We start from the raw sequence: 28,000 nt of genomic DNA, 5'->3' as shown, positions 1-28,000 counted from the left end.
AAGTACGATCTATATCGACCATTTTCATGTCGTCATGAACATTCACACAGACAGAAAAAAAAAAAAAGAGAGCCCTAACGCTCTTAACAACTGAATGTAAAAAAAACTCAATTTTCACGCCCTTCGGCAAAGCTAGGATCAAAGTAGATATTGAAGGGCAACACGGGCCATGGACACAGCCCACCGCGGGGACACAATTAGGAAAGGATCGGTGGGGCTCGTACCAGAACAGTCCCCGACTACGGAGTAGGACTTCCGCTTTTTCGTAAGCCTTGGGCATTGGCGGGTTTGCTATCGTTATGCAGAATGCTGTAAGCAATGTGATCTGTACCTCAATTAAATGGTAACCTGGTTATTTGGAGGGGGCCTGAAAAGGGGGTTGGTCCGGCTGTGCAGATGCCTGGAACTTTAGATGAGCATACCGTTAGGACAAATTTACCGATATGATTGGCCAATGCCCTAGGGTGAGACGGGGGGGGCGGAATACATCATCGATACTTTGGACTACGTAGGGGGATCCATAGTCAATGCATGTACTCTGTGGGTAACGAGGCTCTGGATGCGCGTGAGCGACCAACCAGAGCCTCGGAAGCAACTGTGACTCACACCCCGTGACTCTCTAGCCCCGTGCGGCTGAGCCTCGTGATTGGATTAAACCAAGCCAAGAAAGCTCCACACGAATCCCACACAGCCAATTTGTCCGGTCATAAGAAGTGCCTGAGTCCCCCCAGTCGATGCCTGTTTCTTTTCCTTTCCACCATTCTCTGTGTTCACACATCTTTGACATTTATATCACCCCACCTTCACCATTCTATATATACCTACAGAACATTTTGAATCTCCACAGATCCAAGATGAACTCCATCTAAGCGCCCCCCGAAAGAGCCAGTCTTTCCCCCCGACCGACAACATAACCGGAACACACTCCCCCATTTTTCCCTCTTCTTCAGACGTCTTAGGACCTCTGAACTTCAGTCGCGCACCGCGTAGCTCAAGTTCCCATTCTTCTAAACCTTCGATCGACGTTACGTCGTTCACCACGGATCACCTCCAGCAACCATGGCTTCCCACGCCCCCGCCCACACAGCCCTCGGCTTCCAGTTTGAACAACAGCAACAACAACAACAGTGCACTAGAGGACTTTGTGCTCTATCCAGCCCCGCAGCCCCGTCCGCAGCCTCGATTCAGAGACTCGCGTTCGCTAGCCCCGAACACTGCCCTTAGGCCATCTGCCCTTCAGCCCTTTCTGGCGCAGAATAACCCTCGACGACACACTTTCAGTTTGCAGTTGCAACGCCATCTCCAGCAGCAGTTCCCTGGTTCTCCTGTTCAGGACCCCAGAGTGACCCAGCTTACCCGGTCTCCTTCCTACTGGTCTCACCCCACCGTGAAGCACTCAAAGCCTTATTCGGCAACCGTGCCCACCAACTCCCCTCAACGTCCCCCCATCCCGCCGTTCCACGCCGGTAATATTCCACTTGAAAAAAGAAAACAGTACATGCAATACCGTCGCAACATGTCTACTCCCAACTTCCAAGGTAATTTCGTTGATTCTCTTGTTTTCTCTCACGCAACCGCTCACATCATTTCCTTAGAACACGACACCGAGCTTTTCGGTCTCCCATCTGCCGGTGGCATGGGATCGTTCACCTTTGACGAGCTCCTGGGTCAGGAGACCGGCGCGCTCTCTCCTGAGGCGCCTGCCGGAACCATCTCCCCCCAGGACCTCATGTTTGACCACTCGATTCCGCCCTCGGGCACTTTCACCGACTTGAGCACTCCCCCCTTCGACTCTCCTGGCACCTTTAGCCAGAATCCTTCTCCTCTCTTCACCGATGTGGACTTTATTGATAATGACAACTGGGCCCCTCTCTTCCATGACGGAGCCATCGGAAACCCGGCCGCTCCTGGTATCTTCAATGCGTCGGACTTCGCGTCCGCCATGGCTGAGCCAAAGAAGCAAATGCAGCCCTCGATTGAGATGTCGCCTGCTCCTAAGCCCCTTTCTTCCGGTGTTAAGTCTTCTCCCATGTCTGCAACTGGCACAACAAGACACTCCAGTGTCGCTGGCATCACCCGTCAGCGCAAGGATTTGTCTCCAATCGAGTTTGATCCCAATGACCCGATCGCTACTAAGCGTGCTCGCAATACTGAGGCTGCCCGGAAGTCTCGTGCGAAGAAGCTGGCCCGTCAGGCCAGTGCTGAAAGTCGCATCCAGGCCTTGGAGGATCAGCTGTCTGAGCGTGATGAGATCATTGCTAATCTGCAAGCTCAACTCGCCGTTCTCCAGGCCAACCAGTGATCGACTCTGTGAATACGACATGTTTGTTGCGTTGATCATTTGTTTTCGGAATTTCTTTTTTTTTCCCCTATTACCTGTCTAATGGTTCGATGGCGCGGGGCATGGGTCAAGCCTGTTATCCCGACGTCTCACCTAGACACCAGCGCATCGTCACTGGTGTTTCCAAAAGTTCGTTCAGTCTGAAGTGAGATGTCATGATCGTGTATCTCACATTTCGTTTTGAATTTCCTGCGTTGCTTTTTTCTCAATTCAGCCGGTTCTGATTGTCTCCCAAATGGGATTGACTCGTGGCTCTGTATTTCTTAGTCGAATATCCAAATTGATTGCTTTGCATTTTGCAACACTGTTCACCGTAACCTCTGAATTTGACCTGGACAAATTTTACTTCTGATGGACTGCGCAAAGAAAGATTCGGATCAATTGGAATAATCCCAAAGTCAAAAAGTCAGTCTCGTGACGAGCGCCCTTGACTACGGTGTCCAGTAGCTGTCGCCTTCTGCCGACCAACATAGAGCTTCTTGATATCAGCGAAAAAGACCACTATCGAAAACCGCCCCAGGTTTCTATTCTATACTTCACCAGCACGCAATATATGTCTGATTATGTACTGAGAATTCGGCTTTTCACGAACCAATCCGATGTCTCCAGGCACTTATCAACGATGCCGAATTGGGAAATACAAGGCCGCTTGGGGGACTAGAAGCCCTGTATATATGGTGAAATTGAAAAGTTCATTGCTAACCAGGTTAAAGGAGTTTAAAAACACAAACTGTTCCATTTGCGAAGAGAATTAATAAATTAAGAAAATAAAGCGAGGGGGTATCCAAAGTGGTGCATCAAAAGCTCATTCATATATACAGGTCCACTCCATCCCAGGCAAACCAGGACAGAAAGAGGCCTTAGTCGAAGACAAACAGTGAAATGTACACGCGCCCGACTCAATCAATCCGATCGTACTCATATTCAAATTAAAGTTCCCATCCAGCTCAAAACAGACTAGACATCCATACCAGGCTTCAAAGTCTCGAAAGACTCGATTGAAGTCCTACGGTCCTTGATGAACTTAGGCCATGTGTTAGTGAGCACAAGATACTTGATGCTCTTCTCGGCGTCATCAAAGACAGTTGCGCTGAATTCCTCAGGAATCTGGCCCCAGTACTGAACCCGATCCTTGATCTCAGTTGAGGTTGCCTTCAGTCCCTTCTCGGATGAGTCGGAAAGGGAGGGTGATGGGAGGTCAAAAGTGAACTTGTTAAAGGGGCTGACGGGGTTGGTCTCGCGCTCGTCACCATAGAGGAGGCGAGTAGGCTTCTCGAAGACATGATCAAGGCTGGCAAGATCTTGCGAGGAGATGTTCAAGGGGAACTCGGCGTGGCGGACGCTGATGAACTTGGCGTAGAGGTGCAGGGCGCGGTTGAAGGATTCGCGGACAGCTCCCTTCGAGGATTCATCAGAGAATCCATCCTTCATCATCGCAGGAAGAGAGTTCTTCCACTCGGATACTCCGGTGAGGAACGCAATGTTCTCACCGGAGAACTCTCGGAGGGCAGAGAACTCCTGCAAGGGGGGTTGGGTTGCGCTCCAGGACGTGCTCGAGGGCGTGCATGGTCATGATGCTGTCGCGGGAGCCATTGGACTGAATAGAGTCGTTGGTGGACTTCCAGCCAGACATGAAAGATTCGACCATTGTAGACGCGGAGTTCAAGGACTTTTCTTCGGAGCCAGAGGACTTGACTTTGAGCTCCCATCGAGCGATGGAGTCGAGAGTCTCTTTGCGAAGAGTCTGGGATCGGAAAACCTCGTAGCAGGGTATGAAGATGGTGAAGATCTCCATGAACCAGATGGACAAGCAGATCCTGTAGTCACGTTAGATAATTATCCCTTCAAAGGGTTATTGGCATGACTGCTTACCACTGAGGAGGAATCCAGACAGCATTGACGGGTGCCATAGCCGGGACGTAGAGACCAATCAACCACATCGGTGTTCCATGGAGGCTAAGATGCGTCAATAATTGGTTTGAGCCTGGATATATCAAGGAATAACTCACTTAGCAAGAGCACAGCCAATGGTCTGTGTTCGCCAGCCCTGGGTGTCATTGATCTTGCGAGACTTCCAGAGAACAATCGGGGCGATAACCCAAGCCCAAAGCAACTGGTAGGCGACGCCAGGCCACCACTCCCATCCACTACCCTGGGCGGTCTTTTGTGCCATGGCTGAACCATGAACCTCGGTACCGGGAATACCCCAAGAGCTGTGGAATTTGCGAGAAATGATCCACATAAGGATGGTGAGGAAGAGTTGAATGAACATGCCAATACCAACAATGATAAAGACCTTGGTATTGTATCTAAGAGCGCGAAAATGGTTGATTAGGCCTTTGGGGGAACCCTCAGGCTTGATTTCGAAGAGATGATGTCCGTATTGGGCATATTTCTTCTGGAGCTTTGCCACGTGAAGGAAACGAGCGTTTGATGCATGGAACAGTGAGAGACCTGACCGAAAAGTCAGCGGACACACCTTGCAGAGAAGATGCTGAAGAGAAACGTACCTAGAGGAAGAAAAGTTCCCATGATCCAGTACTGTGCGTCTCCGGGCAGGATCGCACCGATCATAGTTCCGAATTGACAGACTGCCCAGTATAAATGAAGGAGACCGATAGCAGAAAGTGATAGACCGAGGCCACGGATACGGAGAGTTGGTGCATTGCGATTAATAATCAGGAAGGTCGCACCGGACACGACGGTGAGAGTCCAGACGCATGCCCAAGTAGCCCACCAGATACTCACAGGTGAGAGATCGATAAGCTCCGCTGTACTAGCGGTGATTCCAAGTTCCGAACCCATGGCGACGGGAAGAACAAAAGCGCTCAAGGAAAGTGATGAAGTTGGAGAGCCTTAGAATCTTGCCCAAATCTCCGGGACCTCGAAGGATCCTTATACCCACGATCATATGCAACTAAAAGCCGGACTCGCACGACTTCAGGATCCAAGGCGGCGGGAAGTGGAACTAGCCCCCACCCATCGTTGGCCAGTCGCTGGCTCTAGCTTGAGCGTAAAGTCAAGCTGCCCCTGCCGATCTTTACCCACAATGGAGCTCAACCGGTGGCCGTCTTGGTGCCTCAAGTATTTGTCACGCTTCACGATCTCTCATTCGTGGATCGAATCACAGTCCCACACGATCGGGGAGCCGAAATGACGATGAAAATGCTCTTGATCGTGGGAGAGAAAAAACCCGAAGATCTATTTCATCGATCGACAGCACTATTGATTCCCAGAGAAGTTTTCTCCTCCACTTATCTTTAAAAAATGGCAGCTGGCAGGATTTCAGACCCATGTCTTTAATTCCTTCTTGTCGTCACCTCTTTCCGGTATTATTCACGGCATTGGTGGGTTTTGCCTTCGATAGACTGGCACGTAACCTAATTTCCAGTCAAGGAAAAGTCAATGGCGAGTCACAGGCAACATGTGGCACTGCAGGTCTAGATTCTATGCATCGGGCCAATGATATTGATATCTCCCCTCACCTAAAGGAGAAAAGGTTAGCGTTAGGCACTGCCTTCTTTCACTGAGATTGCAATGCAGACATGACTCGTAGCTCATCCCAGTGGGTCCTGTTAGTGCCGATGATCGTGTTAAGTGGTTGGAGAGACATGGGCTAAGGCGGCAAACACGGTAGCTGTCAGCTATGCCGAGCACATGTGGACTGTCTCCTCCCGAGGTCTACCGCAGGCCCTTGGGAATAATACTGTAATCCACTATGCCTGGTTTTTGGGATATTGGACAATGAGCACGCTCAGAGGTTTGGTGGCTTGACTCCCAAGCTCTGTGGACCCAGCCCTTTTTTTCTCCACTTTGCGCAGGCGTTATTCATTGCCACGCGTTTGTCGTTTTAAAATAGCCGTGGGGAAATGTCAAGGGTGAGTTGCAGCTGCATCATGGTAGACATGCAAGAAGGCATCTAGGGTCACATAGCAGGTGAAAACAATTTCCTTTGGATCCATTGAATATTGACGTTGCATTACGTATCACTTAGCAATGACCTCTTGGACAGGTTTGGCAATTTAAAGAAATGGGTAAGTGTGTCCCCCAGGACGGTCGAACGGAAGATCCCACGGTACCGAAGATCATTGGGATATCAAGTTACGACAGAATATACATACCGGATTTTCTTTGATGGGTGGGGCCCCTGGAGAATCTAGTCAAGAGCCTAAGTCTTGTCCGCCCGACTTTCACGATCGCACTTTCAGAACGGTTGCATCCCCTTCTCTTGAGCCTCTCACTTTGAAAAGACCTCACTGGCATGCCCTAGATATTCGCTAGTGCGCTCGCTGTCCATGGGGAGACTCAAACGCGCTCGAACAGTAGCTAGGGTATGCCTGTATTCAAAGTTCGTAAAGCATTTTGACACTATGTTGCTCTTGAATAAAACGGACACATTCATGGAGCGGTGCATCTCCTCCAAGATTGTCACAGGACCCACAACTAGATCATGACTGGACTTCCTCGACTGCAAAATTACCAGTCCTTTTCTCAATGATTAGTCGGCGAATACAATTTAATGCCAGAATGAGCCGTGTTTCTCTGAAGATAAGGTACATGATCAGATACAAGGCTTTCGGAGAGAGGTTTGGGAAATTTGCCGTTATCGAGGGCACATATAGTTTAGGGTTCCACTAGCGTCAAGTCTAGTGCAATGCATGGGTTAGCCAAGTCTTCTCTGAATCGGCGCAAAATCGGGGTTTGAATCGGGGTTTGGAAGGAATATTCCTTTATTTACCCACTGATAATCAATGAACCAAGGAACTGACTGGAATGAGAGCTCTTTGGAGGAACTTGTCTACGAGAGCCGTATCATAAATGTGCTTTGGCTTTTGATCGAAATTGATCAGATAACGCAGTATGTTCGGATCTAATACGATGTGTGGAATAGAACACTTTCACGAGTCCTAAAAGTAATACTTCATGCTAATTTTCTATGCGATTATTGTTATAGGAGAACACATAAAGGTGTTCGTTATCTCTTGTGTTTCTTTGTAGGAACAACCCACATGATGCGCATCACTAAAGCAAACAATGCCACATAAAGACATGTACATAGCCACAGGTGCTGCGCCTTGCTGTCGCCCAATAGCAAAAAATTTCTCAAGATCCTTGTTAGGTTGATTGGCCCTGAGAGTGGCTACGAATGAAGCGCCCTATGCAGGCGCGGCGCGTATAGCCTGACCGACCAACGCCTAAACTCGTTGGATGCCGCCTAATGACACAACGCTATAGCTTGAGGCCATTGATATACGGAGGTCCAACACAAAAAACCGGATATGACTAGAATTTGCATGAACGCCTCGCAGTTATCTCCTAACGTGCAGCGAAGCAACCCGAAAACGTGTAAATTTCAGCCTCAACACGTATGCTAAGCCTTGTAACATGGATTTCCTTTCCTTTCGCGCCCCTTCCCTTGTAGATTACACTCACTGATGCCTACAACGATAGGCTCTCAACGAATCTACAAACTGCGTATCTATGCCCCTGGCAATCTTTATGGCGAGAAAACGCGAGGCGAATGTGTTTGCCGCAGGAGGAGATACCGTACCATGGAAAACGCCTAACCAACAACAGCAAACCATTCTTACTGGAGGCTATCATGAAGTCTTGCAATATTTGAGAAGCAAACGTTGGGTCGGGTGTACATTAATACATAAAAGGAATCTCGTTTGAACGTATTCTAAATTATTTAATGAAGACTTTTCATTCTACCATATTCACCAGAATTAAGCCTCTTCTTCGACCTTCAAGAATCATTCAACCGTGAGTCCTTTTGGGCCAAAAAAAACATTTAGTGCTATCTGACAGTTATCAAAGCCAGACAATATACATCCAGTTTTACTCTCCCATCCTCCAAGATGGCTTTCCGCGGAAATTGGCGATTTCGGGGCAACATGAGCAATCGAGGAGGCCCCAACAGTTTAGAAAAAGGCAACCAGCGGGAAACCTGCAAGCACTTCCAGCGCGGCAGATGCCACTATGGTGGAAAGTGCAGGTTCTCGCATGATGGGACTAGGGCTGCCGACTTTGAGTCAAATCTAGCTTTACACCGACCTATTGCAGCCGATGATCTGGACGCCCGGAATCAATACTTCGACTGGAAGAGACTTCTTAGAAATGGAATCTCAGGGTCTGGATACTTTTTCACTGAGCATGAGGAGATCCTACAGTTCTGGAACGGAGCTCTTGAGATTCTTGAAAGTGACAGCAGAGAGAATCACCAGTATCTCGCCAAAGATCTCGTGGATGACAGTTTTCATGGACATGAATTCATCTTGGTAACTGCAGATACCGACAATCCAGAGGGACTGGAGCCTGCTCAAGCTTATGATGAGACGTTCCTCAGAGTCATCACCCATGCTTCTCTCTTGAATTGTCTTTCTGTCTCTTCCTTTGTTGGCACTCTGTATACATCCTTCGGTGGCACGAACGGAGATCGAGCGATCAGATATCTGAAAAATATTTGCCAGAGTCTGACGAGGAAAAGTGACGACACCCACGAAAATGCACCGATCATCTCCCTGGACATGATGAGGTTGCTGTTGAATACCCTTTACCAGCTCTTGTCAAGAGTCCGACGTGTTCGATTTCACGATGAACTTCCCGCACTGCTCGAGCTAATCCGCGAATTGGGCTCCAAATTGACCGAGACATACACGAGAGCCGACCTTGAGGGACTGGAAAGCAGAATAGAAGTTATGCAGGACCTTATCACCAGTGCAAACCGCAATCTTGTTACACCCAAGGTGCCAGAGATAAATCTCCAGAAGACCGGGTCAGCACTATTGTCTTTTCCAATGGACATGCAAATACCTGGCGGGAGACATGACAACGACCTTGCGGATATCTCTCAAGTTCAGATTCTTCCTACTGACAGAGAGATAATCAGTGACGACTCCGAATATTTACCTTCTACGAACTTCCTTCAGCCGCACTTTCTCGCTGACCCTCTGCAACGATATATTGACTCAACATTCCGGCTCCTCCGCCATGATGTCTTTGGCTCAGCGAAAGATGTTCTTCGAGATTTGTTGCAGCAGAAAGATTTGACACGAGTTCCTCATCTCCCAGGTAAGGATACTGGAGCACATCTCTATCTGGGAGCCCATGTCCAGCAAATGTTCATCAATGAGAGAAATGATCTTGAAGCTACTGTATCCTTCTCCACTCCACCACAACTCCGAAACAAGGCCTCCAAAGAGCAATGCCGGTGGTGGTAAGACTCCAATCGCTTGGAGGAAGGAAGCCTAGTGTGCTTTTTGACGTTCAAAGAAACCCACAGAAGGCTTATGTTCTTCGAGGTCACCGTGAAAAATGCTTCCAAGGACCGAGCGCACAAGAACAAGAGTAGTCTTATCTCCGACAGGTTTTCACCTAGTATCACAGTCAAGCTTGCGGCATGCCTGCAACAAGAACTGATCTTCCTGGGTCAGCTTTACAGTGAGAAGCTCACAGGTATTCTGGTCGACTTTCACGGTTTGATACCTGCAACATTCATTCCTATCCTCAAGAACCTCCGGCGAATCCAACGCGAAGGGGAATTGGCATTCCAAAGATGGATCTTGCCGACCTACAAGAACGATCAAAATGGTCAGAGTATACATCCACCGGCATACACGCGCAACCAGGATTTGTCTTCCCCCTGGCTTCCATCACAAATGCCGGAGATAATGATTGTGCATTGGATCCGAGTACACCTGAGTCTATCGATATCTTGAAGTTGCAAGCTCAAACCGGCCTTGATCAAGGTCAGTGTCAGGGACTTGTCGCAGCTCTCACACGAGAGTATGCCCTCATCCAGGGCCCGCCAGGCACCGGCAAGTCTTTTCTGGGTGTTAAGGTTGTTCAATCTCTCCTGGAAATCAAGCAAAATGCAATTCTAGGCCCAATCATTGTGATGTGAGTAATTTTTTCATGCCTCCTTAGACATTCACTTACAAGAATTACATACAGTTGCTATACCAATCATGCCTTGGACCAGTTCCTGAAGCATCTTCTCGAGGTCGGTATCGAGAAGATCGTACGCATTGGTGGCCGAAGTCAGGCCACTGAGCTTGAAGGCAAGAATCTTCGCGTTGTCACCAAAGATATGGGGAAAACAAGAATAGAGTCAAAAACCCTCGGCATGTCCTACAGCGAAGTTGATGACTGTATGAAGAGTGCTGGGTATGCAATGAAACCTCTGCACCAGTCTCAGAAAGGCTTGTCTTGGGTCACGATGGAGCCCTTCTTGCGCCGCAAATGGCCCATTATACATAAACAACTGGAGCGACCAGATACGGAAGGATACACAACGGTCACGGATGATAAATTACTCAACTGGCTAGGGGTCAAATCTATGAAAGCACAGAAATACCAGAACGAGGGTGACATTGACGACGTGCGCTTAGAAGGCCTCACACACGCGGCCCAGGAGAATATCCACGGTGTCCCAATACCGGACCGCCGGATACTTGCAATGAGCTGGTTCAAACAGTGGCAGGAAAACGGAGCCGCCGCGCTTTTTGAGGCCCTTGATCGAGCTGCAAATCTTCGTGAGGACATCAATTCAGTTCATGAAGAGATCAACCGCCGAACCCTGATCCAAGCAGATGTGGTAGGGATCACGACAACAGCTCTTGCACGCCATATTGAGACACTACGCCGCATAGGAGCAAAGGTCATTATATGTGAGGAGGCAGCCGAGGTGATGGAAGCCCATGTCATCTCAGCGCTCATGCCAGGCGTAGAACACTTTATTCAGATTGGAGATCATCGACAGCTCCGGCCCCAGATTCAAAATCATGCGCTCAGTCTCGAATCATCCACAGGAAAGAAGTGGCAACTAGACAGGAGTCAGTTTGAGAGACGCGCTGTCGGTGAGCCCGGTCTCAAGCCTGCTCCTATAGCACAGCTTAATGTACAGCGAAGAATGAGACCGGAAATATCGCAACTAATCAGGAGAGTCTACCCAAAACTCGAGGATCATGAAAGCGTGAAGACTCTACCCAATGTTGTTGGAATGCAGGATAACCTCTTTTGGTTGGACCATCGATACGACGAAGACTCGAGAGATGACGGAAGCCGTGTGAAGTCTCATAGCAACCAGTGGGAGGTTGATATGGCTACTGCTCTTGTTCGACATCTCGTTCGACAGGGAGAGTATAAGAGCACAGACATTGCCCTCTTGACTCCCTATACCGGGCAGTTGCGAAAGCTCAGATCATCGCTCAGCAATGATTTTGAGATTTGTCTCAGCGAGCGAGACTTGGAAACCTTGGCCGCGGACGGGTTCGATAAGACCGAAGATAAGAATCCCGATGAAGACCCCAAAGAGAATGGCCGCAAAGCGATCGAGAAGAAGACGTTGCTTCAGACTCTCCGCCTTGCTACCGTCGACAACTTCCAAGGCGAGGAGGCTAAAGTGATCATTGTCTCTCTAGTCCGCAGCAACTCAAAGCGCAAGGTTGGCTTCCTACGCACTGAAAACCGCATCAATGTGCTCCTCAGTCGAGCTCAGCACGGCATGTATCTCATTGGAAATTCCGAAACATACCTCAATATCCCAATGTGGGCCGATGTCCACTCTCAACTTGCCCACTCAAATGCAGTCGGGACGGAGTTAGCTCTCTGTTGTCCTCGCCACCCAGACACACCTATTCTTTGTTCTACACCCCACGACTTTGAGAGGCAGAGTCCTGAAGGTGGGTGTAGTCTTCCGTGCATCCGTCGACTCGAGCCATGTGGCCATCAATGCCAAGCCAAATGCCATTCAGCGCTCATGCATGACAGTTTTGCATGTGAGAAACCTTGCCCACGTATCCGATCAACCTGTGAGCACGAATGCCCCAAGTTTTGTGGTCAAGATTGTGGTCCTTGCATGGCGAAAATTCAAGATGTGGAGCTTCCTTGTGGTCATATCAGAAAAACTGTCTTTTGCCACCAGATGCTTGACTTGTCAAAGCTTAAGTGCGACTTTGAGGTCGAAAAGACTGTCCCGAAGTGTGGCCATACAATCAAGGTTAGCTGTTTCAAGGATGTCACGTCTCAGATCTTTCGTTGTCCTGAGCCATGCGCCGAAATTCTCAGTTGTGGTCATAACTGCAACTCTAGCTGCGGAAACTGTCTTGAGGAAGTCATTGGCGAAACTAGAGTATTAAAGCACCCGAGGTGCACGAAAAAATGCGACCGTCCACATGGTGTTTGCCACCATCGGTGTTCTAAGGCGTGTCATCATGGGGAGAGCTGTGGTCCCTGCGAGGTAAAATGCGAGGTAAGGCTCACTTGAATCCATCATCCTGTCCTTGTACCGAAGATACTCATTATATGTATAGGTTCAATGTTCGCACTCGGCGTGCGACTTAACTTGCTCAAAGGCATGTGCGCCATGCATTGAGAGATGCACCTGGTCCTGCACTCACCAAGGCTCCTGCTCAATGCCTTGCGCGGCACCATGCGATCGTCTTCCTTGCGATGAGAGATGCACCAAGATTCTCAAATGCGGCCATCAATGCCCGAGTCTCTGCGGGGAAGATTGTCCAAGCAATCTGTGTCAAGAGTGCGGCGACAAGGGAGATGCGCGTGTTGACTTCCTCGAATGGAAAACATATTCGGAAATCAATCTCAACGAGACACCAATCATCGTTCTTGGATGCGGCCATTTCTTTACCAGTGAATCGGTTGATGGACTGGTTGGGCTGGATGAGGTATACACGAGAGATCAACATGGAAAATTTGACGGCCTCCGAGATGTCTCTTCTTCTCTTGCCAGTGCCATACCCTCGTGTCCAGACTGTAAGCAGCCCATTCGCCAGTTTGTGACAAAACGCTACAATCGTGTTATCAACCGTGCTGTTATGGACGAGACTTTGAAACGGTTCTTTGCCAAGGGTCGCGCCGACCTTGAGAGTCTTGAGTTGAGTCTGAATGACATCGAAGACAAGCTCAACTCAAAAGGTACAGTGCTTTCCACTAGAGATGTTAAATTACAGCTCTCAGAGCGACATCAACCCTGTCAGAACATCGCAACGAAGGCTTTGAAGCTCAGCAAAACCATGGGAGCCGAGAATCAGCCAATGAAACGGCTGATGGATGCGATTGCAATCTACCAAAAGTCAACACAGGACGATATAGCCTCCCTCTCAGCTCGAATGGAGGCGATGAATATAGCAAAGCGAGAACCCGACAACCAGATCACCCTCGGTGCACGGCTAATTTTCATCAAGGCTCAGCAAATCATGTTTGGCGATATCCTTAAAGTGATGGATTCTAGGGGAAGGTCGACAACACAACCACGGCTAAAATTAAGCTTCACCAAGCGATCATCAGCCTTGATTAAATTGTTAGAGAATTGCCGGGACTTGATCACTCTAGCTAATAAGAGAAACCTCTCTCGCATCGTCATCACAGCAACCATCTCATTTGCCACGATAGTCCAGCTGGATGCGTTGTCTCACCGCACTCAACCAGGAGAAACAACAATTGACCCAGATCTCAAAGAAAAGCACCCGGGTTTAGAGACGCTCGAGGATAGCAGTGAAACCACCCGCAATCTACTCACTGCTGCGTTGAAACTTTGCGATGAATTGGGGAACTTCCCTGAACTCCAAGAAAGGGTCCAGGATATGGCCCGCCTCTATGAGGGACCGCGGTACGAGACAGTGACTATAGAGGAACTTCAATCAATCAAGTTAGCCATGATCAGCGGGCATGGAGGAATCGCGACTCACTCTGGGCACTGGTACAATTGCGTCAATGGACATCCGGTGAATAAATACCCATTCATTGAAGTCTTACCATCACGAGATAAATCAGCTAAACATTATTTCTGTAGTTCGCTATTGGAGAGTGCGGTATGCCAATGGAGCAGGCTAGATGTCCTGAATGTGGAGCACCTATTGGAGGTCAAAATCACAGGGCTGTCGAGGGCGTATCCCGAGCGCTGGAGATGGAAAGATAGAAATCATTTTTCGATCATAGTACACTATCTAGTCAAAAGTATTTCCCCAAATCAGTCCTCGGGTCTACCCCATCAATTTTATATATTCACTAAACAGTTCACTGACTCACCCTGTCATACTGAAATTCTATATATTTACACAAAATTATTAATGCCCATCTAACTCACAGAACTGTCTCTTAATATACTAAGAAAATTTACCCTAAGTTTTCTAACCACTAGTAATTATCCAGGTGGTTGCCCTTTATACTGACACATCAATTTTTGAGTATGTTATTACTCACCATAATTCTGCTATAAAGCTATATGGATCTTCGAACTATGGTATCTTCTCAATTACCTTCTAAATTACCTTCTTAATTACCTTCTTAATTACCTTCTTAATTACCTTCTTAATTATCTTCTTAATCATCTTCTCAATTATCTTTTCGATTATCTTCTCAATTTCCTTCTCAGTTACCTCCTCGACTATCTTCTCAAAATACTCCTCTATAGTCATGGGTTAAAGTAAGATTTCTTTGAAGCGAGCCCTCTTCATAATGAGTGGTACATGCCTTCCCAAAGTTGGTTGTTGGGTTGACCCTACCGGACCCGCACTTGGGGAAATACTTACTGTCCCTATTGTCGGATGATATCTCAATACTTGTCTTTTTCCTGTCACGCCTTGCACGCAAATTTAGATTCAAATGTGTTAGGATATCTTGTGGCTGGAGGGGGGTAAATGATCATGCTGCCGTATACATACCGCTATTTACAAAGGCAGTATTGACCTTGTTTGTGACTTGACTCTGTTAGATGATCGGTATTAACAACCTTTTATTTCTTTTTTTTTTTTTCGGCGGATATCTATCAATCATGTAGAGAAAATATGTGAACACTCAAGTAGGAACACGGCTAGATAGTTGCCAGTCGAATTTGGTAGAGGCTGAAGACCCGGCCATTCAGAGAAATAGTCATTGGAAAGATTGAAAGCATCCGGGCAAGAGTGAGGATGTTTGGCTACTCCCGTCATGATTATTCTCAGTCCGACTCTGCTACCTGGATATTTTTATCAGGGTTGTGGACTGACTCTTCAGCAAAAGCGGCAGGGGAGCGATTTTATAAAAAGAGAAGTCAAGATCCGATACGAGTCTACAGGTACGTTTGTCTCGAAATGAGAGCTAACCCAGCTCAGACTTGCCTTTTAAGCCTTCATAAACCACATCTCTCTTTTACATCATCCTTTCCCTGTCACTCACTCTCTTCACAGCAAGAAAGAAGTCAACGTGCCTTCAGATCTCGATCTCAAACCCCGCGCCGTCTAAAGAAACTGCTGGTGCTGAAACTAAGATTGGAAGGGCGCAAACGGTCTGTCCTGGAATTTGGGGAGTGGGAAGTTCATCCTGAACAGGGAATGGAAGATAGTAGACAGAATGAGATGGATGCGGTCTCAGAAGTATCTGATTCCATAGTTTGTCATCATAGCTGGGACCGACCTTCTGATGGCTTGACGTAATAGAAGTCGGGTTTCAGGGGTTGGGAAGTGAAGGTAGGGGAAACAATAAAAAAAATTGGACAGGATGCCTCAGGGTTTATTGTTATAATTCAGCTGAGGGCATCGGTACCTTTCGTCCGGCCTTTCTCCATTTTCGCGGTGCGAGCACCAAATTGAATGGCGCGCTTCTTCTCACGTGCGACATTGCGCAAGCCGAGCCGAAGTGCAACAAGCCGAAGGGCCATTTTCTCCGCGTCAATACCTACGATTGTTTCATTTGTGTCATGGCCCTCACTTATATTCGTAAGCCCAAATCCGCATTTCACCCAAACTGGGGCACGGAGTACCCAAGCAACAAAGTCTTCGTCCAGGTAAGGGAAGCGGGTTTCACGTCCCCAGTGGGAAAGAATACGATCATCGCGGCCCAAATTTCTTTGCCCCAGACGGCTGACGTCCAAGTGAATTTCGGACACTAGTCCCTCAAATCCACTGCGGCTAAATGCGACGCTGTGTCGACCGTAGCCTGCAAATAGCTCATCGGCGCCTAGGCCGGACAGTAGAACTCGCGCAAAACTGGTATAGGTATTTGCGTCCGTGTTAGTGAGGGGATTGCATTCAACATGACTTTCGTGGATTGTGCCTTGACCTCTTGAGGCGAAGTATAGGGCACATGCGATGGATAAGTCCATTTCTGTGTTATGCGGTCGCATAAGACGCTTCACATGATCTCGATGTGCGAGGGTTTCAGTATACGGAACGTCAATGGCAATAAAACGCCATTTTCGACCTGGGCATGTTTTCTGCAACTCATTGTAGGCCGAGCGGCCGGTGATTCGGTCGGGGCAAGCTTCATATGTTGAGATGGGGAGGGACGGGGGGAGAATTTGCTGATTTGAAGACGCGGCAGCAGCAGCAGCCACTCGAGGGTTCTCAAATGCGACGTTCAAAAGATCGATTGGTTCCTCGATGGGGAGAATGTCATGAGAAAGACGTGCAAGGAGTGTACAGTCTAGGCCACCCGAAAAGAGCACGGCGACTTTGGCACTTCGCCCTTGAATATAACCAGGTGGCTCTGGTACTTCATCAATTCTTAATGCAAGCGATTGGCGAAGTTTGGATTCAAGCTCCTGAACGAATGGAGTATTCAATGTCAGCGGAGGTGGCTGCTCCGATGGAACCTCCATGTTCATCGGCGGAATGGGATTCTTCTGTGAGTCTATATCAGATATTGGGTTTTGCAATCCAAGAGGGGGAAAATGACTTACAATATGGCCTGCTGGTGTTGAGAAGTCTGAACTCCATGGCAAGGTCTCAATTCCATACTGATCCTCAGAGGCAGACAGATCATGAGACCTTGTAAGGTCAATCATGTAAACCCCATCAAACCCCACTTCCTTGAAATGCGCCGATGAAGATCCATCACACAGACTACATATTTTCAGTGCCCCATCATCCTCGTACCCTTGCAGGAGAGATCTTCGGCCTAGGCAGTCTCTGCTAAAGAAGAGTCGTGATTTCGTTGCATCATAGAAAACAAAGGCAAACGGCCCGGATATACTTGCAACCGCCTCGCCCAGTCTATGAGCAGCGCCCTTGCGATCGCCAGCCACAGCCTGCAGAAACATGTTAAAGACTTGCTCGGTATCATTTCCCGAGACTCTCTCCCCCGCGATCTTCCAAGCCTCCCCATTCCAGCAGAGCACTGACTGGGTAGCTTGATCTACGAGTGGCTGAGTGTGAATATGATCTCCCCTCAGTGCCAGCACCGTTGAAATGAAAGTGAGGTGAAAACTTTGGGGTCCTCCATCTGGTGCTGAGATCTCCTTGTGCACAGTGTGCGTTTGGCAGCAGTCGGGGCCTCGCTTTTCCAGTAAAGCACGTGTCTCTGGGGTCGATAATTTGGGTACAGACGATAAGGAGAAGAAAATCCCGCACATAGTGGGGGATTGATACGAGCCGCAGTAGGAGTCGCGACATTAATTTGTATTTGGGATATTTGAATTAACTGTGGCCTGAGGCATGGATATAAGTCTTAGTCAGCCCAACGCCGATCCGCCCTATGCGAGCCTCAAGATAAGTCGTGAAACTCCTAGACTAGATATTGCGTGGCCTGCATGCTGGAAATAGCTCATGTCGGCCACCGAATCCTCGTCTCTCCCGGGACCCGGGCAGAGCAACAACCACCCCGCCCAAGAGAACTCCGAACCCCTCGAGAACCCCACGTCAACAGCTGACCTCCCCACGGCCCAGAATGAAACATCGAACAAGAACCTACCACGAAACGAGATGGATATAGAGACAGAAGCGGGGCCGCAATTTATTTTTGAAGAGCATGGAGCTTCTCATATCTCTGATGTAGTTTCGCAGCAGCCACCGTCCACCCCGTCGCAGCCGGACCCGCTTGAGGGGCAGATGGATGAGCTATCATTATCAAGCACAAGCACACCTGTGCCTAGACAGTCTACAGAGCAACATACGCACTCTGCGCCCCCGCCACCCGAGAAAGACGATGCGTACCTGACCTCGGTGTCAACCCAAGCCGCGCCCCCGTCGACAAGCGAACAAAGCTCTGGTCCAAGCTCTGAAAAGGAACTGCCTGGAGTGCCCGGAGATAGTGACCCCGATTCAAGACAAAGCAGAAATGCCAACAAATTGCGAGACGAAAATGACTCTCAACCGGAAATCCAGAGTATTATGGGCCAGTTTCAAGACCCGGCGCGGACTACCGATCAGGAACAAATCATGTCGCCTCGGCTGGAGCTGGCTACCCCGAACTACTTCCCACCCCGAAGATCAAGCTTGGACCATATTCAGTCCCCGGTATCTGGACCTTCCATTGTTCCAGCTCAAGTGAATCATGCCTCTTCGCCTACGACCACGTATTCTCGTAGATCGATCGGCCCCGATGACCCGATGATGACACGGCGATCATCAACGTCGACAATCCCCTTACCAGAGCCCGAACCAGCCCAGCCATTCGACTTTCATCGATTCTTAGAACAACTACGACACCGTACTGCTGACCCCGTCGCCAAGTTCCTCCGCTCTTTTCTCTTGGAGTTCGGAAAGAAACAGTGGATGGTTCATGAGCAGGTCAAGATCATCAGTGATTTCCTGGCTTTTATTACAAATAAAATGGCAATTTGCGAGGTCTGGAGAGATGTTTCAGATAGTGAGTTTGACAATGCCAAGGAAGGAATGGAGAAGCTTGTCATGAACCGTCTCTATTCGCAAACATTTGCACCGGCCATTCCAGCACCTCCCACAATTCCCCGGAGTGCGAGTCGCAGTCGGCGGAAAGAGATTGAGAGGCTACATGGGCCCTGGAGACGAGGACAGCACCAGGAGGATATCGAGCGGGATGATATTTTGGCCCAAAAGATTCGCATCTACAGTTGGGTCAGTGAAGAACACTTGGATATTCCTCCTGTGAGCGGCGGCGGACGTCGTTTTCTGAACTTGGCGCAACAAGGTATTTCATATCACTGATCGAATTTGTGATCGATTTCTAACAGCCCCTTAGAACTATTGAAGCTAAATGGTTACCGTGCTCCTCGTGATAAGGTCATCTGCATCTTGAATTGCTGCAAGGTTATTTTTGGTCTTTTGCGAAATAGCAAAAAAGCCGATACTTCCGCAGACTCCTTTGTTCCACTTCTGATCTATGTGGTACTACATGCAAACCCTGATCATCTTGTCTCCAACATCCAATACATCTTGCGTTTCCGCAATCAGGACAAGCTCGGGGGCGAGGCAGGCTACTATCTATCATCGCTGGTAAGTTCAAGATTACAAGAACCAAACCTCGCTTGCTGACATTTACATTTAGTCTGGAGCTATCCAATTCATTGAGACCTTAGATCGCACCAGCATCACTGTCAGCGACGAAGAATTCGAGCGTAATGTCGAGGCTGCCGTCTCAGCAATCGCCGAACAGAACCGCGAAACAGAGCCTTTGGATGAGAAACCTCCCAACCGATCCACTACCCCAAGTGCCTCTACACAACCGCAACCAGGGCCAAGTCGCAAAGACACCTCACAATCAAGCGACGACGACAGCTCGGCTCCCGTTGCGGGTCTCCTGCGTACCATCCAAAAACCTCTTTCTACTATTGGTCGCATTTTCTCCGATGACCCCGACAGTAGCTCCTCACAAGATCGTCCTCTTCACCCTGCTGTAACTCCTCAACCAGCGCCTCCTCGCCTTAATCCCAATGTTTATCAACCCCCACGCTCTAGCAGCGAGGGCAGATACTCAGGGGAAGAACGCGGCCCCCCGCGCGAGCAAAGTGCCAAGAAAAACCTGAGCCGTGTCCTAGATGCCCAAGATGCAGCCGCTCGCCAGGCCAGTGCGGAAGATGCGGAGGCACGGCGCATTCAACGTGCTGAGCATAACAATGTTGTCGAGACATTATCGAACATGTTCCCCAATCTAGACCGCGACGTCATCGACGATGTGGTCAAGATGAAAGAAGGGAGGTGAGTAATTTGGAAGATTGGATATCCTCACTAGTCTTTGAACTAATGCATTTGACAGGGTTGGCCTTGCCGTCGATGCATGTCTCGCTCTAAGCGCAGAGTAGTATACACGAAATCTTGTTGCATTCGATGGGGATCTCTGAGCTTGATACCAAATGCCTAATGGCGGGGCTTCATTCTTTGATTTAATTATTTATGTTGACACTGAATTGCTTTTAGCGCGGTGGTACTGGGAAAGAGGTTGACATGACTTTTTCGTTTCTCCAAATTTGCATTGGTACATTGGTTACCTCGTACCTAGATATTTTTCTGAATGTCTTCAATGTATCTCTAGCTGCCGGGCAAGTTGGACCACCGTTCAATTTCCGCAGTGACCATAATGCCTCATGACCGAACATTCAGAGTTTTTCCTGCCTAGTCACCAATTCCATTACTCAATTAAGCTTTCTCTTTAACTCCTCGGCATGGATACTGGTGTGGACCCGTATGTACCTGGCTGAGCTGTAATATTCGGCAGTTTCATAGGCAAATAAAGCTGAGTTCTTGCTTACAGTCAGCGTCGTAAGTTAGCTAGAATGAAGGACCAGATGCGAAGCGTAAGCATCACACCAATGTCGAATGACATGGATCTGAATTTGGTACAGTCTAAATATGAAATTTGTAAATACGTAGCGCCTGTCTTGTGTCATTCTAAGAGCAAATAGATGCAAATATATTGAAGGTCGGGGATATAGAAATGTGAGAAGTAGTGGTTTTCGTAACCGAATGAAAGAACACGGGCAATACTCGGATTGCTTAAAAAAGAGAGAAACAAACGATATCGTACTAGAGCCTTACGAAGGACAAAAATATGAAGCGTAAAAAAAGAAACGACAGTAGTGCGGTTCGAACGCACGCCTCCGAGGAGATTAGATTTCTTCGAAAATTGATTTCGTTCAAGTCTAACGTCTTAGACCACTCGACCATACTGCCTTAGTAATAAGAATGCTCAAATTTACTTTATATGAACCAGGCTCTCATCGGCCCGAATAGTGTTCCATACGACCAAGGGGACGACTAACAATTACCATAATATTGTAGAATATGTCTCGGAGTTCACAAAGAGCGGGCGATCAAACTCCGACTATCAGCCTGGTAAGCACTATATGTACGACGGCTGGCTGCCTAGAAGCCACATTTCACCGCCTGAAAACATGCTCTTCGCCCACCTTGAATGACCCTGTAATAGAGCACATTACGCCATGATTATAGAAAAGCCCTAGATGTTCCCTATCTAAATCACTAGGATACAAAGATTAAGGATTAATTGCCAGGCTTATATGAAAGGGGCTACTGCTCTTGAATCTCAAAAAGGTCATTCCTAATTCTTCAGATGAATCTTTCGCACACAGTCCGTGTATATTGTAAAGACCATCATCGCTAACTTTCTAGTCACGTCGGTTTAAAGTCAGGAACTTTTTACTCTTTACTTATTTCCGTTTATTCATTTAAGTATCATCAGGGTCTGTAATTCAAGAGAAATATGAACCGGCTTTGAGAGCAGAAATTGTTGTTCCATACTGACAATAAGTCCCTCTTTTCATTCATATTTGGGAGTTCAGCGTAGAACGTCTAAACCTGTCAGTATGGCCGAGTGGTTAAGGCGCTAGACTGTTCGTTACCCCGTGACCTGACTCTCTTAACCAATTACTAACCCCTTCCAGTGAATTCTTCAATTCGCCATCTAGTTCTTTCGAGATCCTAGGTTCGAACCCTAGTGCTGACGGAATTTCTTTTTTTTTTTTTTTTTTTTTTTTTTTTTTCCTTTTTCTCCCTTCGTGCATCTCAATTTTATTATTTATCAGACTTCTGAATAAAAAGAGTGCCTTTATTCCAGTTCAGCATCAAATCAACGTTGACTGACCTTTTTGTGAAGACGAACCCATGCTCCTGTAGTGCTTTGGCGCATTTCACGCCAGAAAACCCCACTGGGTTCGCAGTGAAGGGCCACTTCATACACTTATCCCATTTGTCAGACTTGATGAACCACGCGGCTTCAATGTTATCTAGCTATATTTATGGCGGGCGGTAATAACCTAGGCATGGGCAGTCGCCAAATCTACGTGGAAACGGCTTCTACATTATCCTTCTATCCAGAGCCACACCTTTCCAACAAAGCAAAGGAACTGGTTAAAGGTCTTTGTCTCTCCTCAAATCAACTATTGGTCATCAGAAAGTGACGGAGATGATACTTTTCATAGAAAATTGAAGGGAAAAATTCTATACCGCACTAAAAACACCATCAATGAAAACCAGAGCCTTCCCATAAGCTTCCATCGTATCGGCAATCACCTTATCACTACCAGGAATCTCCGCTCCAGCCATTTTTCTCATCATAATAGCCCCCTCCAAACCATGTGGCCCATTCTCCACAAGATGCAGCTGTGATGGAACTCCCAATTTGGTAAGTTGCTCATGTTGATAAATACTTTCCTCAGGAGAAACAACCTCATCACTCTTGCCGTGTACAAACACAGATGGTGGATAATCAGCCGTAACAAACTCCTCCAGCATACCGGGCTTCAAGTCCTCGGGAACAGCCTCAAACCGCTTCTCATGCTCCAGAGCATCGAGTGACTTGCCCAATCCCGGCCTCTGGAAAACACCATCAAGGAATGTCCCCTTAATTTCCCAGTCGACTGTAAGCGCAAAACGGTTCGACATGCCTCCCTCCACGTAATCGTCACTGACAACAGTCTTGTCCGCCAACAAGGCGGGAACGCCGCTCAGATCGACGAATTTTGCGAACGAGGTTGGTGGCCGCGCCCTTGTCCAGTGGTCCAGAAGCATATTACCACCCAGTCCGAAGACAGACAGGAGAGCTGCCGGCTTGGGCGCTGCGTAGAGACAAGCCGCGCGAGCAGAGTAGGCACCAGCCGAGAACCCAGTCACAGCGATGCGGGCTGTGTCAAGCGACACGGATTCCGGCAGTTCGCTGGCGAACTGAGGTCCTGCGATATAGCTAAATAGAGCCTTTGCGTCGTCAATCTGGTCAATGGCGTTGGCTGGGTGGCAGAGTCGGTAGTCTGCGGAGATGAACATGTAGCCCTTTTCTTGGCAGTGATCTGAAAGGGTTATTAGCTATCCATCTGGGCATTTTTGGGGCACCGGAGAGGAAGATTGCAGCGTTAACGTACCGTACATCCAGCGCGGCAAACCACGACCTCGTCGCGAACCGGCAGACATGCCACCGCCGTGATAGTAGATCATGGCGGGTAGGCTGCCCGTGGTGCGGGGGAGGTAATAGTCCAGCTTGACTTCATGGTTGTCGATCTCAGAATAGACCACAGTGTGGCCTCCTTCTGGGAGTTGAGGAGGCATCTTCAGTTTCGTATTTAATGCAGGTTAGGTATTTGGGATTGTGTGTAAATGTTGTCGTAGCCTTAATCGAGGCACAGGCACGGTTTAAGTTCCCCTATGGGGATAAAGTTATTGCCGATCGAGTGGTGACCAACTTAATTAAGCTCCGTAGTAGAATACTTGAAAAACACATTGATATATGACATCTGATTATACTAGAATTAGGCATTGCATAAATCTAAAGCTTGAACTAACTGGGCCCAGTCTCCATACCCAAAAGCTCCTGGCACACTTGGGCCATCGAACAAGCTTGCCAGAACCACTCGATCAGCCTGCTCACCTTCCCAGGGCTCTCGTCCATGCTGCGCAATAATATTATCATAAACAAGCACATCACCTTCGTGCCATTGATGCAAGACCCTCACTTCATCAGTAATCTTCACAAGGTGCGCCAAATACTTCTCCGGGATAACAGAACCATCACCAAAAAGTTGCTGAGTAACATTCTTGCGAGCCGCAAGATCAACCTGCGACCTCTTCCAATACGCTGCCAACCCAGTAAAAAGAGCCGGTAGATTTGTTCCAGGCTGAGTTCTGATGCAAGGCAGTCGATGCGTCAGAATCAGTCCATCATTCATCCACTCCCACGTCGTATGCTTCCCCCGTCCATACCGCGCAATCTGAGCCTCAATCTTCCGTCTTCTGGTCTCTTCATCATCGCCTTCGACAACATCTTTACCAAATGCTTGAAGAAGTGTGGAACCACCCTCATATTGTGGCTCGTTCTTGTACGTCACTCGGCTCAAAATACCCTTCTCGGCTAGTTCGGCGATAAACTCCGGGATTTCGCGCTGCGCGCGATTGAAGAGCTCCAGCGATGATGACATGGGCGATTGACCACCTTTGTTCGGGGCGCGATGGCAATAGAAGAATATGTATTCGGGGGCGTGTGGTACTTGGGGGGACTCGTTGTGGTTGTAGATGAGGACTTCTTTGGGGGACTCGTTGGCTGGTGCGATGTTCGGTGCGAGTAAAGGTCTATTAACGACTATTCCGATGATCTCGTGGGGCTTGTAGCCGAATGCGTGAGCGAATTTGCTGAAATCTTCTGCGTTGTGGATGGGAAGTCCGCGGAAGAGTAAGGTGCCATGCAGGGCAAGTTTTTTGGTAAACGTGCCATGTCCTTGCTGGACTCTCTTGATCATCTCTACTATGTCACTCAGGCTGGAGGCGGTGTTGTCTTGCGTCAGTTGGAGTGCGAGTGGAATCACCGTGTTTGCTGGATGGGGAGGTCCCAGCACTCGTTGGTTTGAGGATGGTAGCTCAAAAGGCTCAAAAGAGACCGCTGGTGAAGCCGCATCGCTGATGGATAGCTCTTCGACGAGGAGTTTTTCTATTGCTGCTGCCATGTTACCGGGTGATTTGTCTACGGGTGATCAGAGCAGGGTCTATGGGTTTGAACAAACCCCGCGTTCTACAGGGAGTGTCATTCGTGCTAAAAATGACGCGATATGATTGGAGGTAGTAGATTTTCACGTGTAGTATCTGGGTATCCTCACTTCTATCGGGTCAGTATGTCACGGTACCCGCAGGTAAATTGTATCATTCTGTATGATTGTTCGTGCTGCGGGGTTTGAGACAATTCCGGTGGTACTTTGCCCAACTACAGCTATCTTGGCCACACGATTCCCGATAGGCCGCCGTCTACGGCAATGTCAGTGCCAGTCATGTAACTGGCCTTATCCGAGGCGAGGAAGAGCGCAGTCTCCAAGACCTCTTCTATTCTTGCGGGCCGCCCGAGTGGAGTCGGTTCCCACAAAGCACGCATCTCCGGCGACTCTGGATCGTCGAACGGCTTAGGGGCATTTGGGTTAAAGACAACGCCTGGGCTAATGCTGACGGAGCGAATTCCGTGAGGTGCACCTGCCCCCGCCAGCATACGGGTCAGGGCCTGGACGCCGGCATTGGCCACGCCGTGGGCTACGGTGGGAAACACAGATAGCTCGATATGCCCGGTGACTGACGCGACATTCACGATAACACCCTTCTTGCGCTCCATCATATGCGGCCACACCGCACGAGCAGCAACATAGCTGAGCGTCAATTCATTTCGGATAGTGTAATTCCAGTGCTCGATTGTCGCAACCTCGAACTGCGCGATCCCGACACTTGCAGCATTGTTATACAGGACGTCAACCTGCCCCCACTGCTTTATAGCGGCATCGACCCACCGCTTTGCATCTCTAGGATTTGGCAAGATCGACAGGCTCTACCAAGATCATCTCGCCACCTGCTTCATTAACCAGGCGGGTGGTCTCCTCCGAACATTTCACGACGACATCGCAGCCTAGGACCTTCGCACCCTTTCGGGCGAAGGCAAGCGCGGTTTCTCTACCCTGACCACCTCCAGTCCCAGAGATAAGAACCACTTTGTCTTTAAACAACATTGCATCTCTATTAGCCTTAAGGGAATTCAGTCGGACTGGTGCTCCCGTCAAATATCTTGGAACGATATTTTGCTGGCGCCCGACTCGACACGGCGCTATGTAACGCGCAGCAGAATGGATGGGAGCCGCATCATGAGAGTTATAGATGAATACTCTTACAAGGGGGGCGGCGAAGACTTTATAGATAAGGCGGGCCGACGTTTCGGCCTACAAAACACATAGAGAGTAAAGCCACCTTAGAGACCGCTCGCGTATTTAGTGTGACACACGATATGATAATATAACTAAAGTTTCTCGAGCTATTGATGAAAATGCACTGCACAAACACTACCATCATTATATGCTTCCCCGCATTAATAGAGTGGGATTCCTGTGTCCCACCTAATACCGGCTTATTACACGCTAGTGCATGTGGAGAATTGCGCATCGAGTCAAGCGGTGCACGAGTATGCGGAATAACGAATGAGATTTACAAGGTTTGGAATAGATTATTGTCTAGGTCCCACGCCTCACGTCCTAGCAGCCCACAACACATATATTCGGCCTGTTGCGTACCCATGCCTTGTGCTACCAGTTACCTCCGCTAGCTGTGCTCTAAAGCCCTCGTGAAGCAGAATTCGACTAAGGGAGGGTCGTCAACATGAGCGGTGTCCGGGAACGCTCGGTATCCGGCTCCAACACCTGTTCGTTGCGGGGCGTTGCGGGGCATCAGGTCCCGCACGTAGCTTGGTGTATTGAAAACTCGAGAAAACCTACGACAGGGGTCCAGAGGGCTCATGAGATTGTGTCCCCGCTAGACCGAAGGACTTACCTGAAATTAGCGCCATCCAAGACATCAAATTATCAGCTTTACTTGAAAGAACCTCTTCTCTTTTCTCTGCATCATAATGACTACCTATACCATCAATGAGGCGGAGCTGAAACAGCTGAAGTCTAAGACCATTCTAGTGACTGGATGCTCTACCGGCATCGGTCGGGCAACTGCTCAAATTGCACATGGTAAGTGCGAGAGAAAAGAATGTCTACGACTGAGAGGGAGAAACTCAATATTTGGTATAGCAAATGGCGCGAATCTCATCCTTGGAGACTGGAACCAAGAAGCTGCCCAGGCATTGATCAAAACATTGGGTTTCCCCAGGTAGGAGCTAATATCACTGACCAGAAGCCCTTTTCGTCTCTGACAACAGCTCTCACACAGCAATGTCCTCTTCCACAAGACTAATGTTGCGAATTGGGATGATGTATTCGATCTGTTCCAAGCCGGATCCGAGAAGTTTGGTGTGATCGATGCGGTAATATCCAACGCCGGTGTCACTTCCGGGGAAACACTCCTGAACGAGGCAATTAATGCCTCGACAGGCAGACTGCAGCCGCCAAAACTCGACTCAATTAATATCAATCTTATCGGTCATCTTTTCGTAATCCGATGCGGTAATTAATTCTTCTGCAATGAACCCGGTAGACCGCATCAAATCATGATTACCACAGCAGCGGCCACATTTATTGACGCCGCGCCTTTGAGCCTGTATGCCACGTGCAAGACCGGTCTCCTTGGATTGATGCGATCACTTAAGAGTATCTTGATCCACAGCAACATCACTATTAATATTATTGCGCCGTGGGCGACGGGTAAGACCCCTTTGACAGTTGACAGAAGTTTTGCAGATACCCTAAGCCATACATTCATAGCATCAATCAATTTCGATCGAACATTCTTCGACGAAAGAGACGCGACGTTTTTTTGCGGTGCTAATAGAACTGAGCCGTCAAGGAGATTGCTTCCCTTCATTGCCGCTGATAAGGCCGAATATGGCTTAGGGACATCCAAGTTGATCTGATGTACCAAGCCAAGATTCTCTTCTTCATATGGCTCTTTCTCGCGGCTAACTCGGCTTTCCGTTTGTTGCAAATCGAAATTTTCCGTTCTTGTTGGTTCAGGTTCAACATTCACTTCTTCCAAAGAATGATACCGTGGGCAA

At 48.5% G+C, this 28,000-nt stretch overlaps 10 protein-coding genes across 10 annotated transcripts; 5 read left to right on the top strand and 5 right to left on the bottom strand.

The window, feature by feature from the left end:
• Positions 1 to 443: 443 nt before the first annotated feature.
• On the top strand, positions 444 to 2,302 carry cpcA (amino acid starvation-responsive transcription factor GCN4; the record flags this gene model as incomplete). The annotated part of the gene is made up of 3 exons (XM_057121810.1): positions 444 to 464; positions 848 to 1,538; positions 1,596 to 2,302. The coding sequence occupies 3 exons, from the start codon at positions 444 to 446 to the stop codon at positions 2,300 to 2,302; spliced, it is 1,419 nt and encodes a 472-aa protein (XP_056967564.1).
• Positions 2,303 to 3,298: 996 nt separating this feature from the next.
• Positions 3,299 to 5,146, bottom strand: N7484_011422 (uncharacterized protein; the record flags this gene model as incomplete). Its single annotated transcript, XM_057121809.1, has 5 exons — positions 3,299 to 3,859; positions 3,891 to 4,158; positions 4,214 to 4,297; positions 4,351 to 4,795; positions 4,852 to 5,146. 5 exons carry the CDS (start codon positions 5,144 to 5,146, stop codon positions 3,299 to 3,301), a joined length of 1,653 nt encoding a protein of 550 aa, XP_056967563.1.
• Positions 5,147 to 8,202: 3,056 nt separating this feature from the next.
• Positions 8,203 to 9,564, top strand: N7484_011421 (zinc finger CCCH domain-containing protein; the record flags this gene model as incomplete). Its single annotated transcript, XM_057121808.1, has 1 exon — positions 8,203 to 9,564. The coding sequence occupies one exon, from the start codon at positions 8,203 to 8,205 to the stop codon at positions 9,562 to 9,564; it is 1,362 nt and encodes a 453-aa protein (XP_056967562.1).
• A 335-nt stretch (positions 9,565 to 9,899) lies between these two features.
• Positions 9,900 to 14,141, top strand: N7484_011420 (uncharacterized protein; the record flags this gene model as incomplete). The annotated part of the gene is made up of 4 exons (XM_057121807.1): positions 9,900 to 10,243; positions 10,298 to 12,031; positions 12,996 to 13,973; positions 14,138 to 14,141. 4 exons carry the CDS (start codon positions 9,900 to 9,902, stop codon positions 14,139 to 14,141), a joined length of 3,060 nt encoding a protein of 1,019 aa, XP_056967561.1.
• Positions 14,142 to 15,866: 1,725 nt separating this feature from the next.
• Positions 15,867 to 17,693, bottom strand: N7484_011419 (asparagine synthetase domain-containing protein; the record flags this gene model as incomplete). Its single annotated transcript, XM_057121806.1, has 1 exon — positions 15,867 to 17,693. The coding sequence occupies one exon, from the start codon at positions 17,691 to 17,693 to the stop codon at positions 15,867 to 15,869; it is 1,827 nt and encodes a 608-aa protein (XP_056967560.1).
• Positions 17,694 to 17,886: 193 nt separating this feature from the next.
• N7484_011418 (guanine nucleotide exchange factor VPS9) lies at positions 17,887 to 20,339 on the top strand (the record flags this gene model as incomplete). The annotated part of the gene is made up of 4 exons (XM_057121805.1): positions 17,887 to 19,228; positions 19,280 to 19,533; positions 19,586 to 20,235; positions 20,294 to 20,339. 4 exons carry the CDS (start codon positions 17,887 to 17,889, stop codon positions 20,337 to 20,339), a joined length of 2,292 nt encoding a protein of 763 aa, XP_056967559.1.
• A 2,155-nt stretch (positions 20,340 to 22,494) lies between these two features.
• Positions 22,495 to 23,595, bottom strand: N7484_011417 (Alphabeta hydrolase fold; the record flags this gene model as incomplete). Its single annotated transcript, XM_057121804.1, has 2 exons — positions 22,495 to 23,339; positions 23,412 to 23,595. The coding sequence occupies 2 exons, from the start codon at positions 23,593 to 23,595 to the stop codon at positions 22,495 to 22,497; spliced, it is 1,029 nt and encodes a 342-aa protein (XP_056967558.1).
• Positions 23,596 to 23,795: 200 nt separating this feature from the next.
• Positions 23,796 to 24,983, bottom strand: N7484_011416 (uncharacterized protein; the record flags this gene model as incomplete). Its single annotated transcript, XM_057121803.1, has 1 exon — positions 23,796 to 24,983. One exon carries the CDS (start codon positions 24,981 to 24,983, stop codon positions 23,796 to 23,798), a length of 1,188 nt encoding a protein of 395 aa, XP_056967557.1.
• Positions 24,984 to 25,243: 260 nt separating this feature from the next.
• N7484_011415 (SDR family NAD(P)-dependent oxidoreductase) lies at positions 25,244 to 25,636 on the bottom strand (the record flags this gene model as incomplete). The annotated part of the gene is made up of 1 exon (XM_057121802.1): positions 25,244 to 25,636. The coding sequence occupies one exon, from the start codon at positions 25,634 to 25,636 to the stop codon at positions 25,244 to 25,246; it is 393 nt and encodes a 130-aa protein (XP_056967556.1).
• A 1,272-nt stretch (positions 25,637 to 26,908) lies between these two features.
• On the top strand, positions 26,909 to 27,859 carry N7484_011414 (uncharacterized protein; the record flags this gene model as incomplete). Its single annotated transcript, XM_057121801.1, has 5 exons — positions 26,909 to 27,020; positions 27,081 to 27,159; positions 27,220 to 27,452; positions 27,510 to 27,650; positions 27,711 to 27,859. The coding sequence occupies 5 exons, from the start codon at positions 26,909 to 26,911 to the stop codon at positions 27,857 to 27,859; spliced, it is 714 nt and encodes a 237-aa protein (XP_056967555.1).
• Positions 27,860 to 28,000: the final 141 nt, after the last annotated feature.

The sequence above is a fragment of the Penicillium longicatenatum genome, assembly GCF_028827895.1.
Source record: "Penicillium longicatenatum strain IBT 33135 chromosome Unknown contig_7_segment0_segment0, whole genome shotgun sequence".
Lineage (NCBI taxonomy): Eukaryota > Fungi > Ascomycota > Eurotiomycetes > Eurotiales > Aspergillaceae > Penicillium > Penicillium longicatenatum.
Note: the sequence above shows the minus strand (reverse complement) of the source record. Positions and strands in the feature narration are given on the sequence as shown.